Here is a 20,714-nt window from a genome sequence, read left to right as displayed (position 1 = left end):
TCAACGGACACAAATGTTTGGTAGAATTATTATTACTATTATTTTCTGTTTAAGCCATGTGTCGTGAGTCATGCCACATTTCTGTACTCATAAGTGTTGAAAACTGTTTTAAGATCTATAACAAATGTAACAGCATGCTTGTATAATTCCTAAAATTATTAGCATGGATTTACAATTATTTTTGAACTTGGAATAAAACCACCATGTATATTTTTGTATAAGACATGTTGACTGAGGCAGACAACTCTAAATACAAACATCATTTCTTGCTCCATTTGATGCTCTGATTCAACTGTTTATAGTCCAGACATGGATGATGATGTCCTTTTGTTAAAACAGAACTTCAGTGCGACGAGTCCACTATATAAACAGGCCTTTCCGTGAGTCCTGAAAGTGTTGGTAGAATGGTGTGTACAGTTAATATTTTTCCTTGTGTGTAAAACAGTATTTAGAAGTGTACGAATTACCTTTAACTAGTATTCATTAACTAGCATTTAGTTTTGTAAAGCAACAGCATCTCTCCTTTAAAATGTCCACGTTCATTAGGGTCTGTGAATGTAGGAATGCATGTACAGTAATGTTTCGCTACAATAGAGAATTCTCTTCACTGTGAGAAACGCTGCTCATACACATACACACACACACACACACACACACACACACTTCTTGTTACTAATGAGACGGACATTCTCTAAAGTACAGCTTTTGAACTGATCGTCTCAGCAACAAATAAAAAAAAAAAAGAGAGAGAGAGAGGAAAAAACGGATTTGATGAACGGTTTACGTGTGCAGTAATTATCATCTTTACTCAATGATTACTTCTTGTAAATGTAAACAATGTATGACACAGATATTTATACATATGTTGTATTTACCGGTTCCAAACAATATTCGTAATACCACATGTACATGTATTTTGTTTGGCACTCAGTATCTTAGTGCACACTCATTTTTATTTTAAGTATTCCAATGATGTAAATTTATGTTCAGTTTTTACTTTTCGCAGCAGTGGAACGATGGCTCCTGTATTTGACATTACCAGCAGACCTTCCATACATTGCTTCTTGTTCATATTATGAATTGTAAATTTAGCTGTGGCAAATACAAGACGTCTGCAATATTGTTTTACAATGCATACTAATATATTATGGTTATTATAAGAAAATATTTAATGACACAAAACATTGTGAATTTTTTTTTTATTACAGTTTGTGGTTGTTTAGATGGTTGTGATTAAAATCCAAAGGGGAAGATAACTACTGAACACCAACCTGGTAGAACTACATTCAGCATTCATTTGGAATAAAATCTCAAAACATTACTAGTGTGCCTTTTCATTTTTTGCCCCTGCATATCATTTTGGTTTTAAAAAAGTAATAAATGAAGATTTGTTCATTAAGTTATTACGGTAAAGATATAAGGAAATGATAACCACCGTGACAAATGTAAAAAAATAAATAAAAAAATATCATCAGCACTAACATGTGTGACAATAACAAATTTAAGATTTTACCCCCCAAAAAAACAAACAGCTGAGACCATGCTGTGTTAACTACATTTATTAGAATTTCTAACCGTCACATTTTCAGGCTAAAAACTATTTACAGAAAAGTGTTAATGAAAAAACAAAACTTACGAAATAGAATCTGAACTGTAAATCTAGTTCAGTGGATAATGAAAGAGAAGAGATAATACATTTTAATTATACTGTATATACATATATTTTTGTATTGCTTTGTGACTCACAGGATGGATATGGATCATTTTCTTCACTGCCAAACAAAGAATTTAAATAGCTTTTCCCTCCTTAGAGCATCTCGAGCTCATGGTTATATTCATAGTATTCAAAAGCTTTCAAAGCTCTTTTCTATTTTTCCTTCCATTCCAAATCCTACTTTGATCATTATCTGAGGAGCTAAGAATTTTAGTTCTTCATAGTGGTCCATTTCTTGGCTTTAACCCAGTCATGGGTTCCATTATTTTCATAAAAGAGGACAGGGGAGGGGTTTAGAGATGTGTGTTCACACATACAGCCTGCTTGAAAGCGGAGTATCTCTCGTTCACCTCAGATGGCTTTTCTAACCATCTCTGCAGTCCGTATATGTGCCGTCTTCTCTTCAGAAACATCCTCTTCATTAATTCTGCCAAGTAGCCACGACAATGATGGCGACGAGGAGAAGAACAATCACCACCAGCATTCCTGATTCAAAAACACACACACACAAAACATCTGAATGAACAAACAACTTCACACTCTTTGAGTAGAAGATGCCCTCACAGTCAATAGTTGTGTGTGTGCACATTTAAATTCATCATTTGCCATGCAAAAACACGACTGATCTTTAGCACATGTGCATCCCTTACCAGCTGCACCGCAAAAACTTTAGAAATCTGTTGTTTATCCTCTGCGACTACAATCTGTTTTTCAGAGAAACATAATGTAATCGACATGTTTGACTTCCTGAAACACTTCACAAATGCCTTACTATAATTGAAATGGTTTATTCATTTTATCCCATTCATTATTTGCATTTTTCAGTGATCACTCATTAAAATAAACACAGTAATGACTCCTAGATGGGTTTGATTCAAACTCAAGATCAACACTAACTGATGGTGAGAATGACAAACAAAATGTGCTGAAACTTTCAGCGATGCATCTGCCTTTCATTAATCTTTCCGATAGTCAAATTTCTCATATACTCCGTGTCACTAGAGAATTCCATGAAGGTGTCGGAGAGGATGTCTCATCTCCTGTGAGTCACTGACATCAGCCAGAACAGTCTTACATGTGTTACAGATCGGCTTTTACAAAGCTTATAGTTCCGACTCTAAAATGAGACACCTTTGAAGTTGTGAAATGCCAATAAAACCACAACTATGAACTGTGACTGAACATTCTACATTATTGAGTTTAAGCCAAGCCTACAGTTATGGGCTTCTAACAAAAGTTTTACAATTATTATTTATAATTATTGAATTTAATGATATATTGAACATGGCTGTGTTTTATTAGCTCTTTAATACAATTATACACGCTTTGTTTAGTTGCTGTCAATTGCCTTTCATGCCCTGCGATGTATCAACACTGGTTAGGACTCCTATAATATGCACAGGATAATTGATCAAACAGGTGATTCTTTAATAAAATGCTAATCTGATCTCTTGAAATGTTTACAACTATTTTTCAATCAATGTTAAAATATTTATCACGTCTTAACTTCAAATCCTCAACCAAGCCTATTGGATAACACAAATTAAGTAGGCCTATCAGTTTAAATTCATAAAGTAAAAATAAATTGTTTCTGAGTTAAAATGTACAAATACTGACAGGTTTGCTAATGACTTCTAACACAGTATCTACACCTCAGATTATGATGTAAAATGTTAAAATTACATTTATGACCGAATTATTATTATTTTTTTTTTAAGATTTTTTCTAAAATGTTTGGCATGACAGAAATATTAGAGAGCAATTGTGTTATTAAAAACAAAACAAAAAACTGTACATATAAATACCAAATTAACTGAAAATATTAAAGGCTGACATGAAAAAAGCTAAAAATGTAAACTTTTTCTGGTTTTAGCGTAACATTTTATAATAATTAAGATCCTCTATTTTCAGATCAACCATATACATTTTTTCAATACACACAATTTTCTGACTATGCTTGTCTCAAGCGTATCTAACTTCAGTGCTCCCTTTGTTTGTGCAAACTCTCTAACAGCAGACGCGCCATCCTCTGTCACGTCATTTCAAAACACGCTTATCTCGGCTAATCAGGCAGGATTTTTGACATATGCACTGTCCGTCATGGACACTGGCTTGTACTGTAATTGCAGCCGGATTCAGTACTTTAGTTTACATTTCTCTCATAGTTTGGCTCGGTGGCTGTGTGTTCCCACTGGAGATCATAGCGCCAGCTGGCCTGCACTCAGGCACAGGGCAAAAGGAAGCTGTGCTGAACTACCTTACACTGGTATTATGAAATAGCAACCTACCAAAGCCTGCAAGCCCCGGTAGGGTGTGAGTTAGGAAATAATTTTGACTGTGACTAGGAACAATGTCAGATGTTCAGTGAACAGACCCCTCTATCCCACTGGACAGTTCCACATTTATTTAACAGAAAACTGGCAAGAGAAGTGAAATATCAAACATCAAAAAGAAAAGAAAAAGGGTCCTTCAATTCCCATTGAGCTGGTAAACCCATAGAAAGATATTTTACAAGATGGGGGAAAACATTTTACTCTCCAAGCGAACATGATCTTTTCTGTATAAAAAGCCAAATGGCGAAATCTCATTCAGATTTAAAGCAGCCTAAAGAACATTGTGTAAAACAAACCATCATTCACACTGTCAAGACTTCTGGGCTTTAAAGTGAGCTTCACACCCAGGCTTGTCTGTTTGCTCCTCTTTTTCACCTCTGCCAAACTGTCACAGTCCTATAAGTAATCAAATAAGCTCTGTAACCCAATCACGCTGGCCCAATGACAACAATAATATTTGCTAGACAAATAGATTAGTGTGCACAGAGGGCAGAAGACCTGTGTGGCCACCCAGGGGGCAGAACAAAGGACACGCATTCTTCCCACGCGTCCTTTGCTTATTTAAAATCAAAGCCGAGGGAAAAAGAGAGACCTGTGAGGATCTAAACTTCAACTTGTCATAGTCAGGGGCCTGAACACTCAGAACAAAACATAAGATGGGCCTGAACTTTATTTTACTCAATAACTCTCTGACCAGATCATTTTCATCTGCCTGTCAATGCTATTCCTAATAGCCCTTTTTTTCTTTTTCATCTTTCCAAAGAGGATGGTTGTAAAGTATTTGGCTGTAGAATGTAAACAAATTAAAAACTAATTACACGAAGTAAGTAACATCAGATTTGATACATTTTTGATTTTTGATTTTTTTTTTTGCCATTTAACTGCAGTACTAAAGTCTAGGGATGCACCGAAATGAACATTCTTGGCCGAAGCCGAACAAAATGAAACACTGGGCTGAATACTTTGCCTTTTTTTTCACCATTGCATTAATTAAATTGCCAAAATGTGCTTTTTTACTGTTTTTCAAATAAAAAAATCTATTACAAAACAACAATTTAAAAATATTTACTTAACACTGAACATTTTTTTTTACATTCTAGCAGACATTACACCAACAAAGCACGATTTAACTTAAAATTAATAAGTTGCTGAGCAGAAAAGACTTATTTTAAAACATTAGAATATAATACAGATCCCAATTTGAACACTGTGTGTTAATGTTATAATAAATGTATTAATAGAGCTGTTGTAGGGTAATTATTAATATCGTCTATTACTTTTATTTTATTTTACAGAACCACAGTAAAATTACAATACAATCATTTATGAATGTCGATGGAGTTGTTGCTTTTTCTCGGCTTTTATTTTGGCAGAAACCCGCAGGAAGATCTCAGTTCGCTTATATATAATTTTTTTTGCTATTTTCGGCCGAATAATTTCGGTTGCCGAATATTCGGTGCATCCCTACTTAAGTCCACATTTCTGATGTAAAAAATCGTTGGTTGTATTCTAAGCTGAAGTCATATGGTCTATATCTATACACTACCATTCAAATGGTTAGGATGTATATGTATATATATATAACACACCAAAACCTAGGAATAAACAGGAAAAAACCAGGAATAAACTAATCTCAAATAGACAATAGAAAGAAAATTAGTAGACACTTACAGATACAACAGAACAACTGATGCTATAAGTAAAATATCCTCTTCTAGACCATACAGCATAAAGCGAACACCCATCCAGACCGAAAATAAGACAAATACAGCAGAGACATACTGTATAAACCTTGTGTGGCCACAGAAGACAATGATCAGACAGCTAGAGAGATTTTAAAAGTGTCGTGGCATTGTATTTTTCAACATTTTCTTTCCACAAGACAAAGACAAGTGTCAAACAAAGTTGGGAAACGTGAGGAGTGAAGTGAGTCAGGGAACACAAGCTGAAAGACAAAAAAAAAAAAAAAAGTGGGGTACAAGGCAGTGAGGAATTTTTCCATTCATCAACCCCTCCTTCACCCCCCTCACAGAATACATGAATATGGTTAAGTGTTAAAAGCAGACGCGGGACGAGAAGAAGAGGGGTAGAGAAATAAAGGAGCGAGAGAGAATCAATGCAAAACTCGGCAACTTTGGCCTCCGGCTCTGGGATCTGCAAACAAACTCGAGTCTGTAGAGTCCTCTGGACAAACAAATGGAATTATGTGTGACATTAGAGGAGCAGGACCAAGCGCAGCAATGCATTTATTTCCCAGGAAAAGTCACGATGGATCTTTATAGGACAATTAAGAGTGATGTAGTCAAACTGGCTCTCACTATAGAAAACCTTCACATGCCCATGACCATAATAAAAATTAATTCATGATCAATTCCACATCTTCTACAAAGAGCTAATTTAATAAATAACGTCTTGACAATTTGAGATAGAAAAGTTCTACTGTCTACCTGTCAACAGCAATGACAAAATGACAATCATGCCATGTTCAGGTGTATAAACAGTGGCACCAAAAAGGTTTGTATTGAGACTTGAGAGTAGATTTGTTGAACATCTCACGTACCCCAAAGAGACCAGCATTACAGAGTTAGCTCACCCAAAACTGAGCATATGCCAACATTTACTCACCATTATGTTGCTTCAAATCCTTATGACATACTATCTTCCATGGAACAAAACAGGAGATGAATCATGACTTCATTTCTTCTGCGGAAGATTGAGATCTTTAGCAGAATGTTTAAGCTGCTCTTTGAATACTATACAATATATACAGAATATTGTGAACAGGAGCTGTCAAGATCCAGAAAAAAGGAACAAAAAGGAAGTGCAAACAGTTACAGTATGTTCACTAAGCCTTTGAAGCCATATGATAGCTTTGTGTGAGGAACAGACTAAAATTTCAGTTATTCCAAAAATATTTTATAAATAAAACCCTATTCATATATGTCAAGTCCAGATGCATCAGGTTTGACAACCCCTGATCACTGTTCACTTTCACAGCAAAGAAAAGAGCAGCTTAGACATTCTGCTGGAATACTAACGTGAAGGTGAGCAAATAATCAAAGGATTTTTTTGGGGGGGGGGAGAGTATTCCTTTAATGAAGAGCTTAATGAAGACAGATATTTTGTGTCTGCTGCTCGAGTATGCAGACATGCTTCAACATTTGCCACATGTGAAATGATTTAAGCACTCCAGGCATGGTTGGCGTCTACAAAACTTGAGAAATCTGAGAGGCTGCAGTCATTGATCACATCACAGAAAACGCAATTAAAGCAACAGTTCACCCATAAATGAAATTTCTGTCATAATTTCCTCAGCCCCAATGTTGTTCCAAACACATATACAAGAACATTTCAATACTGTGCTGGTCCTGCATTTACAATAAATGCAGACTGGAGCATTCGAAGCTTCAAAAAGAAAGAAATTATATATAATAACTCCTCCTCTGTGGAAGACTATATTATGTTTATATGTCTTCTGAAGTCATGTGAAAGCTTGAGTGATAGCAGGGCTTTTCACACTTGAACTTGTCAATACCGGGTCATTTTAAACCCAGGGTAAACTGAATCCTGGGTTATCTTGCTTCACGTTTCACAATGCTCACAATTTACCCGGAGTTAACAAATAATCTGGAATGTTCAGATGATGTTTCACACTGCACATTCCTAAACCCCGGCTTAACGTTCTTATTTGCATATTTGCTCGTGTCAGTTTCATTCACGAGACAAATGCAGCACACAACTTGTTCACATAAAGGCTCTAGCATTGCACATCCTCATATCATATACTGCTGACTGTACTATCAAGTTTTTCCTGAATGGATTTTTCTGACTATAAATATAAGAATGAAACAAAGAATGTCTCTTTGTCACTACAATTGACGCATTTTGTGTCAACTTTTGGCATTTTGCCCTTAAACATTGACTGTGTATACAACGCACAGTGTTCCCATGACTGTTCAAAGCATGTGAATATGAGGTACGTGGTTGGGTGTCTGTTGCTAAGCACCTAGCCATAACATTCTAACACTGATTCTAAATTACAAGTGTGAAACGTACCTTTACCCAGGGTTAAAAGCTGGGTTTAGAATGATGAGGTCCCACTTTATATTAAGTGGCTCTAATACCTGTGTACTTACATAGTAACTAGATGTGTACATAGTATGTAACCACAGCACAGTGTAAGTACACATTGGTACATAGTATCTACAGCTGTAATGTTTGTGTAACTACACATATGTAACAACCCACTGGATGGTATGTGTAAATACAAATCTGTAACAGGATATTGGTAACAACACGTTTTGGTAATGAATGTACAAATGTGTAACAGGACTAACAGCACTTTTTGGTAAAGGAAGTGTTACACTTTATATTAAGTAAACAATTCCTATGGATTTACCATGTGATTACTCTGATGTTACACAGCAGAGGCCAGTAAGTTAGGCTTTACATATAAATTGTGGTTGGTGTCCAGAATGTTACACTTTATATTAAGTGTGTAGTTCCTGAGGAGTTACCATGTAAGTACACTGGTATTACAGTGGTGCACCAACTCCACCAACTTGAGAGCCAACTCCTCCCACTTTACATATCCCTAAACCTACCCATTTCCACCCCTAAACCTACCCATCTCCATGCACCCCCTGGATCAAATTGTTCCAATTACTCTTATACATATTGTTGTTACAAAATGTAGTTATATATGTCCTGTTACACATATGTACTTACACAAACCATTCTGAGGGTTGTTACATGTGTGTAGTTACAGAAATATTACAGCTCTAGATACTATGTACCAATGTGTACTTACACTGTGGTTACATTCTACGTACACATCTTGTTACTACGTAAGTACACAGGTATTAGGGTCACTTAATATAAAGTGGGACCAATGACGATAACCCAGGGTTAAGCGCAGTGTGAAAAGCCCTTCTGAGTAAGTCTTGGTGGTATATCGAGTTTGTACAATATATCAATATATTTTTATAAACAATATAGGATGACGCAATACAGCTTATAGCGTAGTTTAATGTTACGAACGCATCTGAAAACTGAAAACACAAATTGAACTGAAGCAAATGGAGCACCAACAGACAGTGCAATAGAATAGGAGTGCACTAATTCTGAATAAAATAAACAATTTGCTAAAATATTTGTTGTTGGACAATATATGTGCCTTATGTAGAATTGTAAACCTTCATGTAAGTGTATTTTATGATAGCCGTCAGTGTAAAGGAACATTATTAATGGGGTAAATTAAATGTAGGCTAGTTATTCTCACATGAGTGAATGTCTCTTCTTCTTACCGGTAACATTTAGTCTGTGCTTTTTTGTCATTTATTTTCATTTTTGATTTATTGATTTTAATACTGCTTTAAAAACCATTTTGTTTTGTTTTTGATTGTAAAGTTATAACAGAATGTAAAGTGATTTGAACCTGCTTTTTTTGGACATACTATATAGCATAGCCAGTGTGGTTACATCCACTATATTTCTTTTCATAGCCTTCGGTAAGCACATTGTTTGTAGGACTGGAAGGATGTTTTTTTTTTTCTGAAAGAGAATATCATACAAAAAAACCTAGTTATATATATTGTATTTGGCCATTCAGCCTAAAAATACTTGTGTTCATATATGTTCATATCCTTATATGTTCATAAATGTTTTTTTTGTTGTTCATATTGCCCAGCCCCCTTCTAAGTGCATGAGATTCATGAGTTCAACTAGTTCATTGAAAAGATTTGACTCAGAAGAACAATTTGTTCACAAATTAGAAAGTCTCAAGTCTCAAATTAGAATTTCTCTCATGATTCATCCACCAAGGATACCTACACTGTACAAAATGACCGTGAATTTAACGGTAAGACCGTAAAAATGCTACAGTAAAATCCTGTTAAATGGTTAACGGTAAATTCCCCTACTATATACAGTGAAAAACTGTATTGGACATTACATGTATTGGGCATTAATTTTACGGTAGTATACTGTTTTTGGAAGTGAAAAAGACTGTATAATTTACAGTGAATAACCGTAAATTGACATTCCCAGAATTCCCTGCATTACATTTCAAATTTGATGTTTTTTTGTTGAAATAGCGGTTTCTTCTTAGTTTTTTCTTATCAGTTTTGTATATTAGGGTTGTGTGTTACACCTAATGTTGTTAAATTAATGTGTCATGTGTTACCATGATGGTGTTTGGTGTTTGTGTGAATGACACTGTGCACCTTTTATATATGTTATTATTTAAAAGCTGCTTGTGATGGGCTTTGGTTCATCATGTGACTTTCTCATCACCATTTGGTGGTTATCAGTGTATTACAAAGGTACAAAACAGATTTCAGTACTTCAATAGGTTGGTATAGTAACATTATATCAGTTAATGAAATTACGGTATTTAACTGTAAATTTAAGTTAAAACCGTAAAACCTAAAACATTGCTACCGTATTTTTTACGGTAAAATTCCGGCAACCACAGCTGCAGGTTTTTTACCATATATTTTACGAATTTTTTTAACAGTGTAGGGTGTCAAAATGTCAAGGATGTCAACATTGTGAATAAATAATTTTCTGTCGCAATGTAATGGAAGTAGCAACAGATATGTTCTTCTGTACTGTGAAATACATCTGAGTGAAACTGATTTTTTTTAAAAAGAAAAATTAATATAGTATTTAACCTGTATGGACCATTTTCATTATAATACTTCATTTCATTATAACTTCATTATCATTTTATGGTGTTTTTTTCATGATGAAAAAAAAATCACCTTTTGCGCTCCACAGAAGAAAATCATACAACTTTGAAACAAGTTTAGTACATAATGAAACAAATTGTATTTTTGGGGGATGGATCTCTTTAACAACAGACTAACAAAATGAGACCACAGAAGAAAGTACTCTGAAGTATACAGATGTAAAATACTGTAATGTCTTGCAGAACTTTCCAGAAATGTGTGACCTCTCTTAATGCCTCAGTCTGATCTCACCTTTACTGCCACTCCAATAACAAACACACAGATCACATGCAGATGGGCCTGTATGAGCTCGCAGCACTGAGACTGACCATAATATGCAGATCTGAATTTGCCATTTACAGGCAGTAGGCTTAAATCCTTTCAGTTCTGCAGCTTGCACTAGAAGCAGTAGGGAGGAGAGAAGGGACAGAGAGAGAGCGAGAGAGCTGGCCATAAATCTGAATGATGGACAGGCTTATTGTTGCCGGGCTCTTGAAGCGGAGTACATAAACCCAGGGCTACAGTGGCTCTACAGAGGCAGAACACTCACCACAGGAAGCAGACTTGGTGTCCAACAGCTTGACCCTGTGCGTCTCGTTTTTGATGCGGCTGTCCGTCTTGTCCACAAGCTGAGCAAGGTCATCAATGATCTCTGAAATACACAACAAACCAAGTCAGTACACAAGATCAAGATGAGCAAGGCCATCAATCATCTATGAAATACACAAGCCAAGTCAGTATACAAGATCATCATTCGTAATTACTTCTATACATTACAAATAGTCTTAGTGCATGATCCTAGAGAGAGGAAGAGTGCAGCACGCGACATGTGAAAGTATTCTCCTGCCATCATTTTTTTGTGCGTGGGGGGGGGATTTATAGTGGCCAGAAATGTGTGGTTTGTGTGTGCTAGTAGCTGTGGCTAAACCGCAGACCATCTGAGGCCTTACTGACTGTATTAGTATGTCTATGTTTGCTGACATCTGTGCAACTACTGCTAAAATAAAGCCACAAGTGGCAATAACTTGTGTCCAAACAGACTGGACCACAATTGGAAAATTTGAAAGAACAGACCGTGTGGATACAATTGTTGTGGATCAATATCTTTGATCACAGTTGCACAGTTTTGAGGTTTTTCTTAAGTTATAGCGTCCCCTAGTTCCATTAAATTGGTGAAATTTGGCATCTTTAGAATGTTGTCAAGTTCAAGATAGCATTAAACCAAGGAAAATGTGAACTTTCTTGATCAAACACTTGCATCCTCTGTCTATGTGTAACAAGTTTTTACTTTGCGAGGATATGTAATTTAGTCATTAGCAGTCTCATCAAAAGAATAAACTGACTTGTTTCTGTGAATTCTGTGAATCTGTTAACTTTTACCATCTCTAAACAATACATATGACATGTATTAGAAACCAGGGCTGAGTTTGAAAAAAAACAAACTTGCTTTTAAAATGTATATAAGATCATACGTTCCATATAACCACTTAATTCAGAGCAAGGGTTCAGAGGAGAACATTTTTATTTTTTTTTTTTTAGTCCAAGTGGTATTAGGGTTATTGCAAAAGTGTAAATTTGCTTATTATAGTGTCCATAGGATATATATGCACACAATATACACTGTACTACTGATTTTGGGGTCTCTGCGATTTATGGTCTCTGACAAACTCTTTTAGAGCAAAAAAAATAAACACAGAGGAAGAAGAAAATCAGTACAAACACAACTGATTCCAGCAGCTCTGGTGCTTGGACCTCCAATTAGTACTTCAATTAAATTACTAAAATAATCAAACAGAATCAGTTTCAGATTTCCTGGAAGTAGTAGGATGAAGTAGGGAAGTTTAAAATCCACTTTCTCTATCTGGGAGGAAATGTAACGGATCTGGAGAGATACAGACACAGTCTCACTCCTTCTGATGAATGCCACAATTCCACACTCACTGTGCTTTTTAGAATTGTATTCATAAGGAAGTATAAAGAAACAGGAGAGTTATGGAAACAGGATCAGGACACAATATGTCACAAATATGACATTTAACAAATTAGATATTTTATTCAAACTAAAACTGGACCTTCAATGATACCACCTGTAATCAACCTGTAAAAAAAAGTATATAAAAATTCTACAATTCACAGTTTACCTTATACTGTAATATTACCCATCACTAGATCTGTGCTACTGTACTTGAATAACTAACCATCTGTATCATGCTTTGCAGTGTTTTTCTGTCTGCTTCTAAGTCCTGAAACTAATTCACCATAAATAAATTTTTATGCGGTCGGATTTATCCTAGAAAATATAAGACAGTAGGGACTGAACATCATTGGGAAACGTGCCATTGTGAATTCCCAGTAGAGTATGTTGTAGCCATCAGCCTCTGTCACCAAGGCAACTTACAACACAGGTTATATCACTGTTTTCCTGGGCATTCTCACTCAAGACAATTATTTTGTATTTTATGAGCATAACAACCTGTAGCCAGATTTTTCAGAACGTATAAAGCCATATGCACACAGATCAGAGGTTATTTTATTTAGTTTTAATATAAAAAAACATTTTTTTGTGGTCAAAGAAAGTTTTTTTTAGTATAAATCTAAAAATTAGCTCCCCTCTGAATCTGTGCGCTTAAGCTATTTTATTGAGAAACAGCGCATTTTATGGACAATCACCTTAATTTCATTTAGTTTTATTAGCTATCACCTACATGCAACATGGAATACAAACTTGCAAGTTCCACATTGCTTCTAGTTTTTACTGAAATTGTTCATACACACGAGAGGAGTAACATGTAAAATTCTGTTAAAAACACATAAATGTGCATGATGCAGTGTGCTGAGTTTAGAGCTTTGACTGAGTTTGCTGAGAATCCTTTGAGACTTTCCAAACCCATTTTTAAGTCTAAATCTATTATGCGCATTTGTACATTAACTTTGTATCACACACTTGAGAAGACTACCAACTGAACGGAATTTTCTCATTTTCTTTCAATTATTGTGTTTATTTTTAAAGAGCAAAGAAAAAAGAACGGCCGGAGTGGGGGGGGGGGGGGGGGGGGGAATGCAGCATGCGACAAAATGAAAAGAATGAAAAGAAAAAAAACTTCACTTAAGCACAAAATACCATGGATCATTACAGAATATATCCAATACAATATAATCTATGATTAAATAGAAAGTTAACTGGCTGTTTTGCTTTGGTGCATATCTAGCTGTGTGGCTTCCCATCGCCCTGCTCTAAAATCACTAACCTTGCTGAAAGGCTCTTTCCAGAGTAGAGAGAATGAGTGAAAGAAATAAAGCAGAGAGTGAGAAATAACAGGAAAGAATGAAACGGAAAGAAAAAGAGATTAATGAGAAAATGGTTCAAGATAAAAAGAAAGAACAAGAAAAAAGGAGAGGGAGTGGAACAGGTTGACCTGTATGTGGACTTTGAGGTAGAGCAGAACACACACTTGAACAGAAACCACGACTGTAAAAACGAGGAGCTTACTGACAGAATTTCAATACCTAGCAGCAGTGAGCTGGATGTAATTCAGTAGAAACGGGAAGCTGTACGTTTTTGCTTCTGCACGCTGCCATCAGCCTGCCAACTCAAATAAGCCTCGCTCCACTGTGCAACAAGCTGTTTTGATGAAGCCTGATGAAGAAGAATCTCCAACACATTTCAGATTCTGATACAGAAGCCAAAACAGCCATCACTCACAGCATTATGTTATTGGTGGAAAGAGTGGAAGGACCAAAGGTTATATATATAATGTGCCATGTCAGCTGATAGGTACAAAAAGATATAACTCAAGAACCAAAATTAAGCCAAAAAACACCAATGGAAACAAAATACCACTAAGAACCGCAGATCAAGGCATATTTTGAAATGCATTTTACCATGGGTGAATGTGCGGTCAAAGCAGACTTTGGTGTTCCATTCATTTCCATCTAAACACGTGTGAATAAGGAGGACGGAAACACAGGCATACGTGTAGTTACATCTTTCACAATGTAACAATTTTTAAGATTGTGTACATTTGTATAGTGAAAAGATGTTCGAACAATAGACAGTCTCACAGATTGGCTCCACGCAAAGAATAAGTGAAAGTAAATGATGATATGTTTTATGTATTATATTATATTTTATTGTATAATACATTTATTATATTTTTTATTATAATTTTTTATAACTTTTTTTTTTAATTAACAAAGTTAATTATATCTAGATTTGAGGCATTTCCACAAGGATGGGGGAGAGCACACTGATGACCGCAGTGGTCTGGCCAGAGCCATGGTTGGATGGAGGTGCAGGTTTCCTGGCTACGCTACAGACCAGGAACAGGTTCATGAGTATTCATCTGGCAGCTCTAGGAAGAGATCTGAACACATTCCTGAAGGATGAAAGGCAGTTTGGCAGCAGAGCTTTGATCACGGTCAAAATGTACAGATGCAATCGGAGGTCAAAAAGTGAATGTTTTTAAATTTTCTTTTTCAGAATATCACCCTGTTACAAACACACGCTTCAGATTTATTAATAGAATGTTCCAAGTTCAATACATGTTAAGCTCTGTTAACAGTTGTATAGCTACTAGTATATACAAATACTAGTATATAATGCAACAGTAGTATATAGCTTTTAAAACAGACAAAAGGGAACTGAACCCATGACCATGCCGTTGCTAGTGCCATCTAGAGGTCTACACGGGTCCAAAAATCCGAACCCGAAGAGACCTGTAAATGTGCTACACTGAACCGACCCGGACCTGTCTATTATTTTGAAAGTTGGACCCGGGCCTGTGCAGAACCGAGAAATGTCAAAAATGTACAACCCGAAACCGACGCAGGCCGTCAATTATTTGAAAGATGGACCCCAACCCGGCCGGGAAGACACAGACCCGACTGGACCCGATCGGCACATATTCCACAGCAAATTGCTATTAACAAGTCGATAAACAAGTTGCGAAAATTAAACTTTTTGTCTTACCTAATGTAAGAAGCCTTCTCCCTTGTACCTGACTGTGATGCACACAATCCTCCTTGCCAAGAAAGTTCCATCCGTGTTATTCCTCTCTTGCCAATTGAAATGCGTAATCCACTCATTATTCCAGTTTCAAAAGTCCACTTGCTGTCACGGTGGCAGATGACAAATGCGACTTTACAGAGACTGTTTGCCCATTTGGATTATAATAACGATTGCTCGTCCAGTGCCATGGCTGCTGACGTTAGCTTTACTTATTCGCTATCATCTCTGTGCTCTCTGAGCCGAGTCCGAGCAAACATTTTAGATATAACAACAAGACGGTTCATTCATAATATTATTAAAAAAATAATCAATAATAACTCACATCACTCATGAAGGTATCCATTATCCCCGTGCGTGTGCATTAACTCCGCCCACCCTGCTTCTGATGACGTCGCTCGTGTTGTTGTTGTTTTTTCCCCACCTTATTTCAGATTACCGACTCACACTTTTCTCATCCTAATTTTACAAGTTGAAAGTTACAAAACAACACACGCACAGCGCTGACTGACTCTGATAACGGCCGGGTGTTCTCAGAGTCCGATCGACTCTGGTATTACACACAATGTTAAACAGACCCGGGACCCGAAGTAATAGATTGGGACCCGACCCGGACCCGGCTGACCATTTAAAATATAGCCCCGAACCCCTACGGATCTCGGGTCGGGTCCCGGGTCCTCCGTGTAGACCTCTAGTGCCATCCTCTCCAAGTACACAATTGAACATCTCTACTTCTACTCTAATGAGAAGGTCATACTCTGATGAACTCTCATAAACACAAAGGAGAGCTGTGGTGGATGTCAGGATTATCAGTGAATACTGACATAAATTTAGTCCGTTTCTCTGGCTGCACTACTATGTTTATAGCGCTTTTATGTCCACGTTTATAGTGCTTTTTATGTTTCACACACAAAAAAGTCATAAGTTTGGAACAATGTGATGGTAAAATAGATTTTTGGATTGAACCCATAACATTCCTTTAAAGGACATTATTTACTTGAGCTGAAACCGTCAGAGCTGCACGTCCATGTTGATTCAGGCGTAAGACCTCAGAAGCAAAGAACTGTGTCACATATGGCTTAACTTGAGGCCACGCGTGTGGTAAGAGAAAATTAGCATGTCCACCAGGGGGTCCAGAGACCACAAATGCGGACAAAGCCACGAAAATCATGTCGATAATGAAAAGCATCATCTGGAGGGGACATACAGCAGATTATTGCAAGAGATGAGACACATAATGACAGACAAAGTATTCAAGAGTGTCAAAGAAAAGCAGACTTAACAAACAGAAGCAAATGCCCCAAACATAAGGTAAGATTTAGCTTCAGTCTCTCATAACAGTTCAGTAACTCTTTACTGGCAGCAGTGGACTCATGGGAAAACAGGCCTGCCTGCCGGTTCCCCTCACACAAGCTTGCCATTCCAGTGACATAATTCTCCATTTCCGAACTCAGTGTTTGTACAGATATATGACAGCTGCCTTCTCTGGCTTAGGCTGCAACTATCAGCCACATAATAAAGCGGAGTCTGTTCCAAGCAAGGGCTGTTTATTTAAAATGCTATTATACTGAATAAACCTCTAAACCCACATTGTGGAGCACAGACAATGTGTATCCACACACACACACACACAAACTCACATAGAGTGTGCAAGAAATGTAAAAGTGTGTTGGTCAATGACAAATAAAAGTGTTTAATTAAAGAAAACGGAAAATCTAGTTTAAAACTAACAAACAGAAGCAAATGCCCCAAACATAAGGTAAGATTTAGCTTCAGTCTCTCATAACAGTTCAGTAACTCTTTACTGGCAGCAGTGGACTCATGGGAAAACAGGCCTGCCTGCCGGTTCCCCTCACACAAGCTTGCCATTCCAGTGACATAATTCTCCATTTCCGAACTCAGTGTTTGTACAGATATATGACAGCTGCCTTCTCTGGCTTAGGCTGCAACTATCAGCCACATAATAAAGCGGAGTCTGTTCCAAGCAAGGGCTGTTTATTTAAAATGCTATTATACTGAATAAACCTCTAAACCCACATTGTGGAGCACAGACAATGTGTATCCACACACACACACACAAACTCACATAGAGTGTGCAAGAAATGTAAAAGTGTGTTGGTCAATGACAAATAAAAGTGTTTAATTAAAGAAAACGGAAAATCTAGTTTAAAATACAAGTTATTAGAAATGTACTTTGCATGTTGGTTTCATAGGGTTTTGAAAAAATGTTTATACTATTTTCAAGAAAAGAAAATTCAATGACTCTTATGTGGTGTAAACCAGTGGTTCCCAACCCTGGTCCTGGAGGCACCCCATCACTGCACATTTGGCATGTCTCCTTTCTCTGACACACCGATTTCAGGTCTTGGAGTCTCTACTAATGAGCTGATGATCCTGATCAGGTGTGTTTGATTAAGGAGACATGCAAAACATGCATTGTTGGGGTGCCTCCAGGACCAGGGTTGGGAACCACTGGTGTAAACCATCAAGTTACTTTTTTACTTTTTTTTATGTAGTAAATACATGGCAGTATACACATCTGAATCATTCACAAAAAACGTTTTATAATGAAATAAAAACAAAATATATTTTACAAAGCAGAAAGGTCGAATTACCTGATATTTTTGGGGATCTGTACCACATGGCTTTGTGCATTTCACAACACACGTTGTTTCAAAGCAGCTTTACAGAAAATCATGATGTTAATGTTTAAAATAATAATAAACAATTTTTGCCTTATTGGTAAAGTGGTATTTTGTCTCATCCAGTACAAAACACAAAGCAATAGGGAAGGCATTATAAGAAATATACATTTAGATAAAGCTCCCATCATCACTTGACTTAAACTGCCTTTGTCTCATATAAAGAGGCGAGTATGTTCTATGCTAGACCTAAAACAATACTTACTATAATATATTCGTTCATGACTGTTAGGCATCCATGAGGGACAGAAGTGTGAAATTTGGCCCACAAACACCACCAAATTTTTGAGGATATCCTAATGTCCACACTGCACGTGATGCTGTAAAAACGTGAGCCCTCAGAGAGAGACAACAATCAGACACAGATGTTCTTGCATATGACCTCATGTATGCATTTTCTTTCTCACAATCCCGCCATCATCTCCAACACTTTGGGCCGCCCCACCTCCAGACCCATTAGAGCAAGCGTCTTTCTCTAAACAACCGGTCATGATTAGCTTTCATTCGCTGCCAGATGCTTTTCACAACGACAAACCAAAGCAGTTAACAGGTCCATTGCCGTACCTGCTTGTAATGTGGAATGGAACACTTCCGATTCTGGGAATAATAGAAAGGAGTGATTTGCTCTTGGACCTGAGCCGCCTTTCCAGGCGCTAACTGCCAATCGTTTGAAAAAGTCACTGCAAATCCTTCCGAGAGGCGGTCTGCAAAGGAAGGGTGGATGTTGACAATCCGTGTCCTGTCCTGTCCTCTCTGCCAGCTCTCTCCCACTCCGTCTGTCTCTCTCAGCTTACAGCAAGCAATTCCAGTGTTCCTGCTCAATTCCCAAACCAGAATCTTCCAGCAGTGACTCACTGGAGAGATCCCTCTTCATTCAAATCTGTTTCCTATAAATTAGTCTCTGTTATCAGAACATGTCTCACGCTATGGGCTGATCTCGTGCCTCACTTACAGTTACAAGCAGAAAGTATTTGAGCTGTTTCCTACTGTTAAGAGTTTCCTACAATAAATGCTGTACTGTGGCTGCTCTCATCTTACAGGTGTCGTTTAAACATCACATGAAGGTGAAGTGTATTGTGATATTTAATAATTACACAAGTGCACATCTATTACTTACTCCAAAATCAATATACACCAGTATACACAAATGCAGTCCATTTTTGAAACAATATGTCAGCAAACTAAAAATACTCCAGTTCAACAAAACTACATTTTCGGTTTTAGCCTAAATTGTTTTGAAGGGGTTAAATCATTTAATTATCGCTTCCCAGATAACACATTTGGACTGTGTCTGTGTTTATTTTGTGCACACAATAGGAAAATTTCGAGAGTTGGCTTGTCGTCGAAGAACTTTACTATGACTGGTTTAATTTATCACCTGAGAACACAATTAGTTTTTTGTGTTTCGGTAAAAAAGTAATTTTGGTGCATCACTAGTAATATGGAACTATAATTGATAATACACTAATATGCACTTAAAGAATAAGCTTGCAGAATGTCAATAAGATATTTACAATGTTGGAAGTGTATGTAAATGAACAATGTGTACTCTTTTTCCGTGTTACATGACATTTGCATCATCCAGTGGACTTTTGACAGCTCCAGGGCTTTTGTTAAATCTACTTCCACATTCTTTAATTCCCGCACCACAAATAGTTGGACCAACAGAGGATTGGTGCCAAATTAAAAGTGTATTATGGATGTTTACGGTTTAGGCAAAAGGGAACACCATAGGCCACTGGCCAATCCATCAAGGTGTTTTTAACTTTAAACCATTGCTTCTGGCTTACAATAAGAGTCCCCTATCCATAATATTGAATCAGGAGAGAAATATGCAGATTAAGCGAAAACAGTTCTAAACACATGTTGGTGCATTTTGATATGAGATGACAACATTTTTGGCCAGAAGCAACGGCTTAAAGTTAAAATGCCTTAATGACTTATTTGTTTCATACAAACACACAGATTTTTGCTTTACAAGACACTAATTGACAATCACATCAATTACTAGTGGATTACTGTGATGTCTTTATCAGCTGTTGGAACTCTCATTCTGATGGCACCCATTCACTGCAGATGATCCACTGGTGAGCAAGTGATGTAAGGCTAAATTTCTCCAAATCTGTTCTGGAGAAGAAGTAAATTCATCTAGGATGACCTGAGGGTGAGTAAATTTTCAGCAAATTTTAATTTTTGGGCAAACTTTTCATTTAATATAGAGACTAAAAC

The 20,714-nt window shown here is 36.8% G+C and overlaps 1 protein-coding gene across 1 annotated transcript in view; it reads right to left on the bottom strand.

Moving 5' to 3' along the window:
• Window positions 1-1,670: 1,670 nt before the first annotated feature.
• Window positions 1,671-20,714, bottom strand: part of LOC107569362 (syntaxin-8-like) — a 66,674-nt gene continuing 47,630 nt past the window's right edge. The window contains exons 7-8 of the mRNA XM_016255445.1: window positions 11,329-11,430; window positions 1,671-2,200 (exon numbers count right to left, since the gene is read on the bottom strand). Coding sequence (XP_016110931.1) covers window positions 2,136-2,200; window positions 11,329-11,430 — 167 coding nt within the window. The 3' untranslated portion in view covers window positions 1,671-2,135. The remainder of the gene's footprint in view (window positions 2,201-11,328; window positions 11,431-20,714) is intronic.

Source organism: Sinocyclocheilus grahami, unplaced genomic scaffold, assembly GCF_001515645.1.
Source record: "Sinocyclocheilus grahami isolate Dianchi unplaced genomic scaffold, SAMN03320097.WGS_v1.1 scaffold1338.1, whole genome shotgun sequence".
In the NCBI taxonomy this organism is placed as follows: domain Eukaryota; kingdom Metazoa; phylum Chordata; class Actinopteri; order Cypriniformes; family Cyprinidae; genus Sinocyclocheilus; species Sinocyclocheilus grahami.
The sequence above is the reverse complement of the archived record's forward strand: the minus strand, read 5'-3'. Positions and strand labels throughout refer to the sequence as shown.